We start from the raw sequence: 12,763 nt of genomic DNA, 5'->3' as shown, positions 1-12,763 counted from the left end.
GGTCTTCTTTTTCCCCAGTGGGCTCCAGTGGTGCCCGCAGCAAAAGGCAAACTTGCCTGGCTCATGGGGTGAAAGGGAGGATTGAAGAATGCCGCGTTGGGTGGGTGCTGAGGGAGCGCCAGAGTGCGCTACGGGCTTCGCTCCCCTTCCCCTAACCCTTCCCAGAGAGGAGGAACCGGGTCGTGCTGCAGCGCTCTGGAGCCGGGGCGCTGACTGTCCTCGGCACCCGAAACTTTGGGCGGAGAGTGGGCTTGACTGGGCAGAGCCGAGCTGGCTGGCTGACCCGGGAAGGAACGCGGGAAGGGCGGGGTGAGGGAAGAAAGACCCCTCATCAGCCTGGGTTTCTAGCCCGGGCGGCGGTGTTCAGCTGCATGAGGGAGCTGTCCCTTCAGCACCACGGACCTTAAAGCCTAGGCGTTAGGACGGCGGAGGCGGGGCAACAGGCGGGGAGCTGTCCCTTCAGCACCACGGACCTTGGCGCCCCCAGGGAAATCAGCCGGCCCCCGCCCCAGGACTCTGTCTTTTCTCCAGTTTGAGCGGGGGTGTCGGGAGCAGGCGGAGAGCTTTCCTGCGAGGCTGTGGAAGCAGTGAACACTCTTCTCAGCGGCTCGCCTCCCAGCAGTGCTATTTTTTGCCATCCGCCCTCACCCCCAGCACACGCGCTCGCACACACACGCACGCACGCACACACACACACACACACACTCACACAGAGACCTCTCTGGGTTTCTTTGCCTTGAGTCTCCCGGGGCTGTGAGAAGCCAGGCGCATCTCAAACCGAGCTGGCAGCTCCAGGCTCCGGAGCCATGCCCTGCACGGACCCTTGTCTTTACCACGCTCCTGAGGAATGAAAGGAACCCAGGGACCCTCAGAAGGCAGCAGTGATGCGGACCAACCCCCCGGAGCCTGCACCCTTCCGAGGGCCATAGGCGACCCAGGGAACTGGAGAGAGCTCCAGACAGGAAATCCCAGCTTTCCCAAAGTCCCTGTGGATGCTGACAAAAGGAGACCTGAATTTTTGGAAGAGCCTGTACTAGGTTACCCGGCTGCAGAGTGATTTTCCCCTCTGGCACTGACTCTCCCCCTCCAACCCCCAGCCGTCCAGAGTACCATGAAGAATTATGAGGATGTGTGACAGAGGTATCCAGATGTTGATCACCACTGTGGGAGCCTTTGCAGCTTTTAGTTTAATGACCATTGCAGTGGGCACGGACTACTGGTTATATTCCAGAGGTGTGTGCAGGACTAAATCTACAAGTGATAATGAAACCAGCAGGAAGAATGAAGAAGTAATGACCCATTCGGGGCTGTGGAGGACCTGCTGCCTAGAAGGTATTTACAATTTCCTCTTAATGGCTCTGAATAATCTAGTTCTGATATTCTGGTTGGTGTTTGGGGGAGATGGAAATGGTGATAAGGAAAGAAGAGTAGTTCAAATTATTGCTGAGAATGTGCAGGTGCCCAGACTCTGTTAACAGCAAGACTGACGCCATGTGGGTTAAAGGGGTTGGGTCTTGTTGATTGTTTTTAGTATAAGCTTCATGAGATGAGATTTTGTCACACTCTAGGCAGCTTCTGCAGTTTAGAAAAGTCTTCAAATCCAAAATCCCTAGGCATATTGTCAACTGCTTGGATCTCTGGCTTGAGATGGGGTCTTTAACTCTGCTTAAATTGGATTTTGAAGGGAGGGAGAGGGAAGGGAGGAGAAGGGACAAGAGGAAGGAAGTGAGGGGGGAGAGAGAGAAAGAGAGAGAGAGAGAGAGAGAGAGAGAGATCCTGACCTGGTCTGGCACATTCTGAGCTATTTCCTTATTTCTCAACATAGACTTACCCGTTTCTCCTGAGTTTGCTCTAACTAGATATTGTCATGAACTTCCACTGCCAATCAGTAACAAGGTAACATATGTAAACCCCTACTCCCACCCACACCCTATGCACACATTTTAAGAAAAAATCCTTATTGATACATGTTTTGTTAGTTTGGATCACAACAAAACTGAAGTCTTGGTATTTTGTATCCACCTGTCTTCATTCCTAAATCATTTCCAAACCCCCAAAAAGGTATTTCCATGACATTTACAACAGACTGATTCTCCAAGAATTGCAGTTCATCATTTCTAGTTCCAAAAATTAGGGGAGTAGTTGTAAATTGTAATGAAGAAGACAGAGCAATTTAAAAATACAAAGCCCTTTTGTAGCCTATCATACTATTAAACTTGTTTCGCCACACCAGAAGTCACTCTCAGCACCAGTAGGCAATGCTTGGATATCACTGGGAGTAAATAGAAAGATAAGGAAGAAAATCAAAGCTCTTGGGAGCCTACATGCCTGAGGGAAGTCACTGGATTAGAGGGGCAATAGGGGTTTTCTTAGGCTTCCGAGAAATCTGTGAAGCTTCTCACAGTGGTGGGCAAGGAAATCTGGGTTTCCTGTATGGTCCCCTCCCCTGCTTGCCATTGGTTCTTCACACTGCATTTCCACTGGTTGGCATTTGTCAGGGCTTCTTGAGAACTTGCATTTATGTAAATCGCTTGGGAAATCATGCTATGACATCACTTGCCAGTGTAATATTGCATCATTCTCTGGCCTTTTTCCCATGTCCTGACACTTTGAACAACTGCTCTCCTGACCGTAGCGCTACTACAATTGATTCTGTTTCTAACACAAATTTGCAACTGGTGGGAAGCCCAGGTAGGAAAGGGCTACCTTTAATGCAGCAAGGATCATGTGAAGTCAGAAGACCTGGGTAATGCAGCAAAGTATCGCTGTGACCTTGGCTAAGACATTTACCCTCTCCAACTCTCAGTTTATTCATCTGGGAAATGATACGTTTGGATTAGCTGGTCTTGAATTAACACTATCTAAAGCTCATACTGTATTCAATGTACTGACAGAAATTCTAGAATTATTTCCTAAACAATGACAAAAATAGGATATTTGTGAGCATTTGTGATTGGGTATGGTGAAGTCATTTACCTCAGGGAAATTCCATATTTCCCTTTCTTATATTGACTGTAAGGAATTAAATTATCTTTTGTAAAACTGATTTGGTGGATGTTGCCATATCTACATGGTTCTAGAGATGGCATAAAAGTTCTAAGGTTCCTCCAAGCCAAAAATGGCACATATGTATACAATACTTTAGCCATTTCCAATTCTTCTGCCTCTGGGAATCAAACCTGAGAATGCACAACTAAAAATGAAGTTTCACATCCCTCATTATGATCTATGAAAAAAATATATATCTATAAGAGCAGAGGTAGGACCTAAAATTTCTGAACCCTTGCTAAGAATTTCTCAACTGATGGTTTCTCTTTTTTCCAACATCATGTCCTACACCCACAGTTTGTACAAGGAATTGAAATCCCACCCAGGCATTCTGTAGGCTTAGTGGGAGAAGTGAGAAATTGAATCAAGAAGGAATTGGATGAATTGAAGATATATCCCTGGGCAGGTGAATTCTATTGAAAAAATGTGTTGCCGTCCCCATACAACTTGGCCTGGCTTTTGTTGTTGTTGTTCACTTTTTTGAAGTATTAAATACAGTAAGATGCACAAATCACAATGAATCACAATAAAATATTAGCTGTGGCTGCACCCATGTAATTAACACCTAGGTGGGTCCTGGCTGAAATTTGAAGCCAAGATGTGTACTAAACACATCAAGTGTTTGGGGAATTTGCAGAAGCCTCTGATTTCTGCATGGGAAGTCATATGCAGTTGGTAGCATCCATCCCAGGCATTTCCATCGCTTGCTAGAATGAAGATGGACAGTTCTTTCCCATTCTGTATTTCTTACGTACCCCTGAGCCTCAAAATCCTCATTTTCTGGTCCTTTAAGTGTCAAATGAAAACTGGGAGGTTTTTGTAGCTCCATTTTCTTGGAGGTCAAATTAGAAAACTTCGTTCTTCTGTACTGTTTTAAAGAGCCAGGAGACAATGTGATTATTTTATCCAAAAGAAGAGAATGCCAAGGAGAACATGACAGCTGTCTGCAAATATCTGAAGGGCTGTCATATGAAAGAGAGATTTGAAATGTTCTGTATGGCCTCAAGGAGGTAGAAGTAGGAGCTAGAGGAAAATAGGTTTTACCTCAATATAAATAACTATCCAATGTGGAATGAGAAGCTTTGGGAGGTGACGGGTCTTCCAACACCAAAAATATTCAAGAATAAGCAAACTACATCAATTGTTTCCCAACTTTGCTGGTCATCAGATTCTCATGAGGAACTTTAAAAAAATTAGATTATCAAGGGCTCCACAACTAGATTCCCTGCTTCCATAGGTCTGAGGTAGACCACAAAAATCTGAGTTTTCTAAAGGTGCTCCAAGCAATTATGATGTTAAAGCCAACAAGTATTGGTATTTGCACTGGGCCTGAGGATGACTGTGTGTTTTAAGGATGATCGCATCACTCAAGGAGGAGAAGGATGTTTTCAGTTTTCATTTCCATAGGTAAGTTATATCCTTCTCCTCCTTGAGTGACATGATCAGCCAAACCAAGTTTACCTTGTAGCTGAATTTGGCTCATGGGCTGCCAGTTTGGAGCCTTCTAAATTACCTAAATGGCATTTTTAATCCAAATTTCTGATATTTTTATATTTGACTCCTAATTACTCTCTAATAGTCAATAATCACTTTTTCAACCCTTAAAAAATACCTAAGAAAAAATAAACTAAGCTACCAGAATATCCCTTACATTTAGCACTTACTATGTGCTCAGGCTGTTCTAAGAATTTTGAAAAATTAACTCTTTCATCTTCAAAGAAGCTCAGTGGTGTAGGTACTATTATTACCCTCATTTTACAGATGAGGAAACTGAGCCCTGGGGAATTTACATAACTTGCCCAAGGTCACACACCTAAACTCGGCAAGCAATACTTAACCTTAGTTGTGCTGCCTCTCTGAGTATTTGCTAGAAAACATTAATTCATGCTTTGGTGGGCAGCCTGCTACTGGTACAAACATTAGCTTGTGAAAATGCCCAGGCACATGGGTTTTTCCATTCAGAAGTTTCAGATCGCAGAGCACTCACTGTGCCTCTGCAGCATCAGCAGGGACGCAGGAGCCACAAGACACACACAAACTCAGAGACAGCAAAGGACATGCTTTGCATGGAGAGACAATTGACCTGTGTAGAGACACCCACACTGGGAAACCAACATGAACACCCGACTCATTATCTGGAAAGCACGGGAGGCATTCACAAAGTAGAGCCCTAACCTGCTGGGTGTTTTCAATAGTGGCCTGTGAATTTGAATGAGAACATGTTCAACATGTGACTCTCTCATTAAGAAAACCTCGTGAAGTCCTGGAGACAATCAAAGCGATGTATTTAGATAGCAGAAAGATCACCAGGCTAGTAGTGAGGAACCCTAAGTGTTCATCCCATTTCCATCACTAACGGTTATGTGAATTGTGATGTTATTTTCCCTCTTTGGACCTTAGTTTACCTAATTCTAAAATGAGAACTTTAGATAAGATTAGAAAGTAACAAATCCAGATGTTTGTGTAGATGAGGCAGCTAATGTAAATCATGAAACAAGCATTTCCCAATCCTCTTAGCTCAATTCTCAGCAGGTTTGGAGGTGGGTAACAGTAGATTTGAGAAGACGTATGGTAACTGAAACTTGGTTTCAGTGTGTGGCAATAGGGAGTGGTGAGGACTGTGGCAAACTGGAAAACACAAGCCTCATCTGAAGGATGACTACTACTTGGCTTGAGTTGATTTTTACCTTGGAGAAATAGACACCAAGTGTGGCCCAACATTCCAAGTAAAGAAAAGCCAGATGTAAAATATCTTGATTTTTAAAATGCAGGCAACTCTTTGAACTTTTTAAGAATATGATATTAGCCAAACCAAATTTACCTTGTAGCTGAATTTGGTGCATGGGCTGCCAGTTTTCAGCCTTGTAAATTACCTAAATGGCAATTTTAATATAAATTTCTGATGTTTTTATATTTGATTCCTGAATTACTCTTTATTAGTCAATAATCACTTTTTCAATTCATTAAAAAATACTAAGAAAAGAAAGCCCACTTATTTAGGATTTTAAAACAAGGAACTTAAAGTTATGGAGAAGAGGTTCAATAACTGGTATTTCTGCTACAGATGGGCCAGGATGACATCAAGCATCTGGCTGAAAAACTGGAGAAAAAAATTAGCCAGTCATTAGAAGTTCTCCCATATTTCCAAAACTCCAGATGGTTGACTTTTTCAGCCAGATGGGGTTTCAGCTTTGTTTATGTGTCTGGAAACCTTCAGGGAAGCTGCAAAGATGTGGTTGAGGATGGAGGTGAGGAAAAGACATAACATTTATTAACTATTCTGTATGTGCCAAGCTCTGTGCTAGGTGCTTTTGTACGTGTTAACTCATACTTTTCATATCTCCTGTCTCCCCCCAAGTAGAATGTAGAATCTGTAAGGACAGGGATTACTGTCTTTGGGGCACTGCTCTACCCCTAAAACTTAGAAACAGTACCCAGTCATCACTTCTGCACCTGCAGTCCTAGATTTAATGCTGCACCCTCCCTTAGACATGGGTTCAGAATGTGCTGGAGTTCTCTTACTCTCTTCCCTACTCCTGACCTTCTCCCAGTTCCTTTTTCTGTATTCTTCCTCCTTGCCACTAAAGCCTGAGAGGCAGATGGAAGAGAGAAATGGGCTGAAGTCTTAAGGCAGGATGGGAGTGAGTGACCCTGACTGTGTTTGAGGGTTGAGTCAGGATTGGGCAGGTGGTAGAAGTCGGAGTGTGAACATGACTAATAGTCAGACAGAACGTGTCCATAGCGCCATACTGGTTGTTAAAATGTTAAAATACTTTCCTATGTCTTGATAAACAACTGGCCCAAGTCTTTCACCAACTCCCCACCACCACTGCACCCACCCTAGCCCTTACTGGGGCCGCTCAGATCCATTAGGTAAAGGGTGAAGACCCGGACCCACAGATGTCATCGTGACCTTGCTCTGGCCCTACAAAACCATTCATTCTGATTGTCTGGTCTTGTGTCTCATTGGTTGTTAAATATTCTAAATCTCACTCCCAGTCGTATCATCATTGGTGGAAAGAAACTTACTCCTCTTCTTTCTTCCTCGAACCCAATCTTCTACCTGACTGTGGGATTCCACCTACCTTAGGAAGTAGATGCCTTGAAAAGACTTTCAGTTGTTTCAATCTCTGAAATTTTATCTTCTGGATTAGAATAAAGGCAAGTGACCTTCATTCCAAGGTTGGGTGACCAGTGTGGGTTATTTGTATGGATAACTAGTGTGTGTCAAGAAAAAAATAAAACAAGAAATTAGGCAAAAAAGATGACTGTGTTCTTTTAATGTTCACATAGAGCACAGTGAAACAAGCTTACCCAAGGGGTCTTCTGACCCTCGGGGGAAATGTAACTTTGATTGACTCAGCTTTTAGTACAGATTCAGGCCTGGTTGCTACAAAGTTAGATATTTACTTGTAGAACACTGAGAAAATGCACATAATTTTTTTGTTCAGTAGATGTGCATGTGATTTTCATTCATTAGAGGAGATAATCCCAAATGTTGTGGATTTATTCTGTCCTCTCCTGAATATTATTCAGTTTTATATTAATTTAGTAATCTTATTTCAAAATTGTTTTTCACTGAAAAAAATAGAACAACCTCCTTTGAACTAGTTTTGTCATTCTGCTGGTTTCCTCTTTGCTGAATTGAACAAAACTTGACATGAGCTATGTATTTTAGGAGAATTATGTTTTTAATAATTTAAAATTTCTTTGACATATGGAAGCATTGCCCAATGACAACAATGTTTCTGAGGTTAAACAGAAGTGTAGAAAATCCCAAGGTTGTTTTAATTTTCTCCCCTCTCATAACCCTGCCACAGCACAGTTTTTCAATGTAGGAACAAATAGGCCTTTAATAAGTTAATGAAAGACCACAGAGAATATGGGATACAGCAGGGGCTTTGGGAGCAGGTGGACCTGGGGGCTTATGTGGATCCTGTTATTTACTGACTGTGAGACCTTGAAAGTTGCCTACCCTCTGAGCGTTAATTTACTTGCCTGTGAAATGGGGAAATAAAAGTAGCAAGTGCCATCAACTGTTTCTGTTTTAATTCTTGTGTTTCCTTCATTTCTTCTTACCTCTAAATAACATGTTGACCATTAGTTCTTGATTTATGCATTTCTACACAAGATCCATTTGCTAAGACAAACAATAAGTTAGCTTTCTTATACAAGTTCTCTTCTTCCTCCCAATACTTTTAGTTCCTCAGTGAGGTACCTGTGGCTCCAAGAAGAATCATTCATAATGATTGAGTGCTGGATTGGACACTTGCTTAAGCAGCATGGCTGCTCATGTGCCCACCTCAGCAAGGGACTTGGAGGGAACAACAGAGCTAAGAGGAGGCATGGGAGTGAAGTAGCCTGTTTGGAATGGTGAAGTTCTGTGTGTGGACTGGATCTGGCAGTGGGTAGCTGAGCTGCCGCCATTGTGTTCATATCTCACCTGAGAGAGCAGCCCATTAACCAAGAAAACTCTAACCTGGCTGCACAATGTTTGTGAAGATGTTGCCCTATACGAGGCTGCCTGGCTGAGGGGTTGAGTAGGGGCTGAGAGTTAGCCCACGCTCCGCTCACCAAACCATGCACCTTGGTTCAGAACTGAGTCTATCCGAAGGGAGGAGGGTCTATAATAAATGTTCGCAGGGTACTGTATGGGTCAATTACAGTCTCAACAACATGGGCTGTACATTTTCAGCGGAAGGAGTCAGGCAGGATGGAAAAGACTAGACCAGAGTCAGAGATTCCACACTAGGAAAGGAAGTTGCAGTGGGAAAGTACCATAGGACCCTCCAATAACCAATGCATGTAACTCCACAAGACAGTCAGCACGCAGATCCCTGCGACACAGAGTGCCTGGCCATTGATGTTAGCCAGAGAAGCAGTGACAGCAAACAAGAAAGGTTTACAGCCTCGCCCAGCTAAGTGAAGTGGCATGTTGGCCTTTTCTTTCTTCCTGCTCCCTGCAGGAACATACATACAGAAGGTGCTAGAATCTAAAGGAGGAAGGAGCAGGGATAGTGATTTGAATTCAACATGCAATTTGAAATGTTAGACAAAACTGGAAGTTTTAACAATCAAAAGTGACTGGGAAGTTATGAAATCTGCCTAAACTGTCATTAAGAAAATGAAGGATTTGATATAACGCAGTTGAAAGCCAAACTAAAACTGGTGCATGTTTATATCCCACTAAATTGAGACGCATCAATAAACATAAATAATGTCATCATGCTTTGTCTCAGAAATTTTAACAGTTGAAAACTCTGCGGGGCATGGTGGATCACATCTGTCATCCCAGCACTTTGGGAGGCCAAGGAGTGTGGATCACTTGAGCCCCAAAGTTTGAGACCAGCATGGGCAACATAGTGAGACCTCCATCTCTACAAAAAATACAAAAAAGTTAGCCAGATGTGCTGGCATGCTCTTATACTCCCAGCTACTCAGGAGGCTGAAGTGGGAGGATGACTAGAGCCCAAGAAATTGTAGTTGCAATGAGTTGAGATCATGCCACTGCAGTCCAGCCTGGGTGACAGAGTAAGACTCTGTGAAAGAAAGAAAGAAAAAGAAGAGAAGAGAAAGAAGGAAGGAAGGAAGAGAAGAAGGAAGGAAGGAAAAAGAGAAGGAAGAAAGGAAGGAACAAAAAGAAAGAAGGAAGGAAAGAGAAAGAAAGAAAAAGAAAGAAAGAGAAAGAAAGAAAGAAGGAAGAAGGAAGGAAGGAAGGAAGGAAGGAGAGAAAGAGAAAGAAAGAAAGAAAGAAAGAAAGAAAGAAAGAAAGAAAGAAAGAAAGAAAGAAAGAAGAAAGCAAGCTAGCTCACTCAGTGGTGTATATATATATTATGATGTGTAGCTATATCTCAGGGTTTGACAAACTACAACTAGGCCAAATTCAGCCCACTGCCTGCTTCTGGGCAGCCCATAGCTAAAAATATTTTGTACATTTTTAAGTGGTTGAAAAATTAAGTAATATCCAATAATATTTCATGACAAATAAAAAAGATATAAAATTCAAATTCCAGGATCCATAATCCTAAATGTTGTCAATAAAAAATTTATAGAAACTTGTTTTCTTTCTTGTCATTTATATTTCTGAATAATATCCTCAATTTTGCTGCTTGGCCTGCAAAGCCTGAAATATTTACTATATTGCCTTTTCCAGAGAAAGTAAAGTTTGCCAAACCCTGCTATATCTCATTGCAGAGACATGTAGGAATCTATAATAACATTCTATTTCTAGAAGGATTATTTGTTTTCCCAAGAGTTTTGAATTGCTTTTCTTTTTTCTTGCACCATCTGCCTTTATCACAGACCATTCATGTGATCAGATAGTCTTTCTTTCCCAGAGAATTCTCACATAGGTCTGATTTTCCCTTCTCTCATGGTGTCCAGGAAAATGTAGCCCTTGTCCAGGTACACAGGGAACAGTATCTGCTCGGACTGACAAAAGAAGAAAGCCTTGGGAGCCAGTGTTTCTACTGACAATAAAAAGAAAGGAACACTATAGATAAGTTTGACAGTAGACTCTGTAAGACACGGTTACTCGGTGGGTGACCCACAACAGGCAGCTGGTGTTGGGAGTCTAGGTACGAATGCTGTGTCATTTAGCTCCATGGATGAGGTTCAGTATGCTCATGAAACTTCATGAAAGATACATGAATGGGCACTTCTATGAAAGAGTCTCATACTACAAAATGTTAAAAATCACAAAGAGAGAGCTTAGAACAGAAGTGAAACTGAGGGTGACACCTAGGGTCATCCAAACACAGATGGTAATCAAAGGTATGACTGTCACAAGAAATGCCAGAAAAACACAAGGAAGAAAAAGAGAGAAAATGATACCCTAAGTAGCACTAACATTTATGGACAAAGAACAGAGGAGCCAGTGAGACTCTGGAAAAGCAGAGATAAAGGAGGAGAAGAAGAATTCAGGATTTGACTAGCGTTTTGTGGGTCTGCTGAAGCTTTTTCCAAAATGGTGCAGATGAATGACAATGTCTACTACTAGAAGCCCTCCAGCCTAAGAGAGCTCTCTGCAAGGCAGGAACCCCACCTGTGGCCTGCCTCCTGGATTTGCATGAGGTGGCTCACTTCCAGGGCAAGTCTGCCCTTCTTCCTGGGATCAGTCAGCAGGTGAAATTGTATTATGGATCCTGGGAGCTGTTTCTAAGGAAGCTGGAGGGAGAGAGGATGGGCCATGACAACCCCAGAAACAGGTGCCAAGTAACTAGGGAAATAATTATTTTTAATTTCTTTTTTTTTTTTTTGAGATGGAGTCTTGCTCTGTTGCCCAGGCTGGAGTGCAGTGGCACGATCTTGGCTCATTGCAACCTCTGCCTCCTGGGTTCACGCCATTCTCCTGCCTCAGCCTCCAGAATAGCTGGGACTACAGGTGCCTGCCACCACACCCGGCTAATTTTTTATACTTTTAGTAAAGATGGAGTTTCACCATGTTAGCCAGGATGGTCTTGATCTCCTGACCTTGTGATCTGCCCGCCTCGGCCTCCCAAAGTGCTGGGATTACAGGCTTGAGTCACTGCACCCGGCCTATTTTTAATTTCTTAATTTTTACTTTCTAAAATCGTTTTGAGACAGGGTCTTGCTCTATTGCCCAGGCTGAAGTTCAGTGGTGGAATCAGAGCTCACTGCAGCCTCAACCTCCTGGGCTCAAGGGGATCCTCCCACCACAGTCCCATGAGTAGCTGGGACTACAGGCACATGCCACCATGCCCGGCTATTTTTAAAATTTTTTGTAGAGATGGGGTCTCGCTATGCAGGCCAGGATGGTCTTCAACTCCTGGGCTCAAGCAGTTCTCCCACCTTGGCCTCCCAAAGTTCTGTGATTACAGGTTTGAACCACCGTGCCCCGCCCAGAAAAAATAATTAATAGCTAATACTTAACAAACACCTTCTATGTGCCTAGCAATGATTATTGTGGTAGATTGTGCATTCATTTGTTTGTTTTTGAGACAGAGTCTTGCTCTGTTGCGCAGGCTGGAGTGCAATGATGTGATCTTGGCTCACTGCAACCTCTGCCTCCCAAGATCAAGTGATTCACCTGCCTCAGCCACCCAAGTAGCTGGGACTACAGACCAGCGCCACCATGTCCAGCTAATTTTTTCCATTTTTAGTAGAGACAGGGTTTCTCCGTGTTGACCAGGCTGGTCTCGAACTCCTGGCCTCAAGTAATCTGCCCACCTTGACCTCCCAGAGTGCTGGGATTACAGGAGTGAGCCACCGTGCCCAGCCGCATATCTGGGCCAGCCCCTGAGCATTTATTCATTTAACAGACACATGCTAGATGCCAGGCACTGTTCTAAGGATGCACCACTTTACAATTATTATTTAGCCCTCCTGATTTATTTGAGAGATAGATACTACTATTACCTCCATTTTATAAACTGCACATAGTAAATGCTGGGCTGGGATTTAAACTGTACCTTCTTCTGTTTCTCATTAACTGTATTCTGGGCCCTTGGATAAAACCTTAGCATAAACAGGCTGAATTGAGCCTCATCATAGCCCTGTCTACTACTAGTTGTCTGTTCTACCAGCAAGGAGACAGGCTCAGAAAGTAAAGTAGCTTGCACAAGATCACTCTGCTAGGTGGTGACAGGGCTGGGATATAAACTACAGTCTCACCCTAATCATCACACCACACTGCCTTAATTTAAGGACCAGGGCTGGTGGGTTGGGTCTCCTCCAACCTGCTCAATCCTGTGTC

General features: G+C 43.3%; 1 protein-coding gene across 2 annotated transcripts in view; it reads left to right on the top strand.

Moving 5' to 3' along the window:
- Positions 1 to 196: 196 nt before the first annotated feature.
- CACNG3 (calcium voltage-gated channel auxiliary subunit gamma 3) overlaps positions 197 to 12,763 on the top strand; it is a 106,453-nt gene continuing 93,886 nt past the window's right edge. The window contains exon 1 of one of the 2 annotated variants that reach the window (XM_055298155.2): positions 197 to 1,332. In XM_055298155.2, coding sequence (XP_055154130.1) covers positions 1,122 to 1,332 — 211 coding nt within the window. In that variant the 5' untranslated portion in view covers positions 197 to 1,121. The remainder of the gene's footprint in view (positions 1,333 to 12,763) is intronic. The other variant, XM_063612091.1, reaches the window with a different exon arrangement.

This window comes from Symphalangus syndactylus, chromosome 11 (genome assembly GCF_028878055.3).
Source record: "Symphalangus syndactylus isolate Jambi chromosome 11, NHGRI_mSymSyn1-v2.1_pri, whole genome shotgun sequence".
NCBI classification, from domain to species: Eukaryota; Metazoa; Chordata; class Mammalia; order Primates; family Hylobatidae; genus Symphalangus; species Symphalangus syndactylus.
This window is presented reverse-complemented; position numbering and strand designations above follow the sequence as displayed.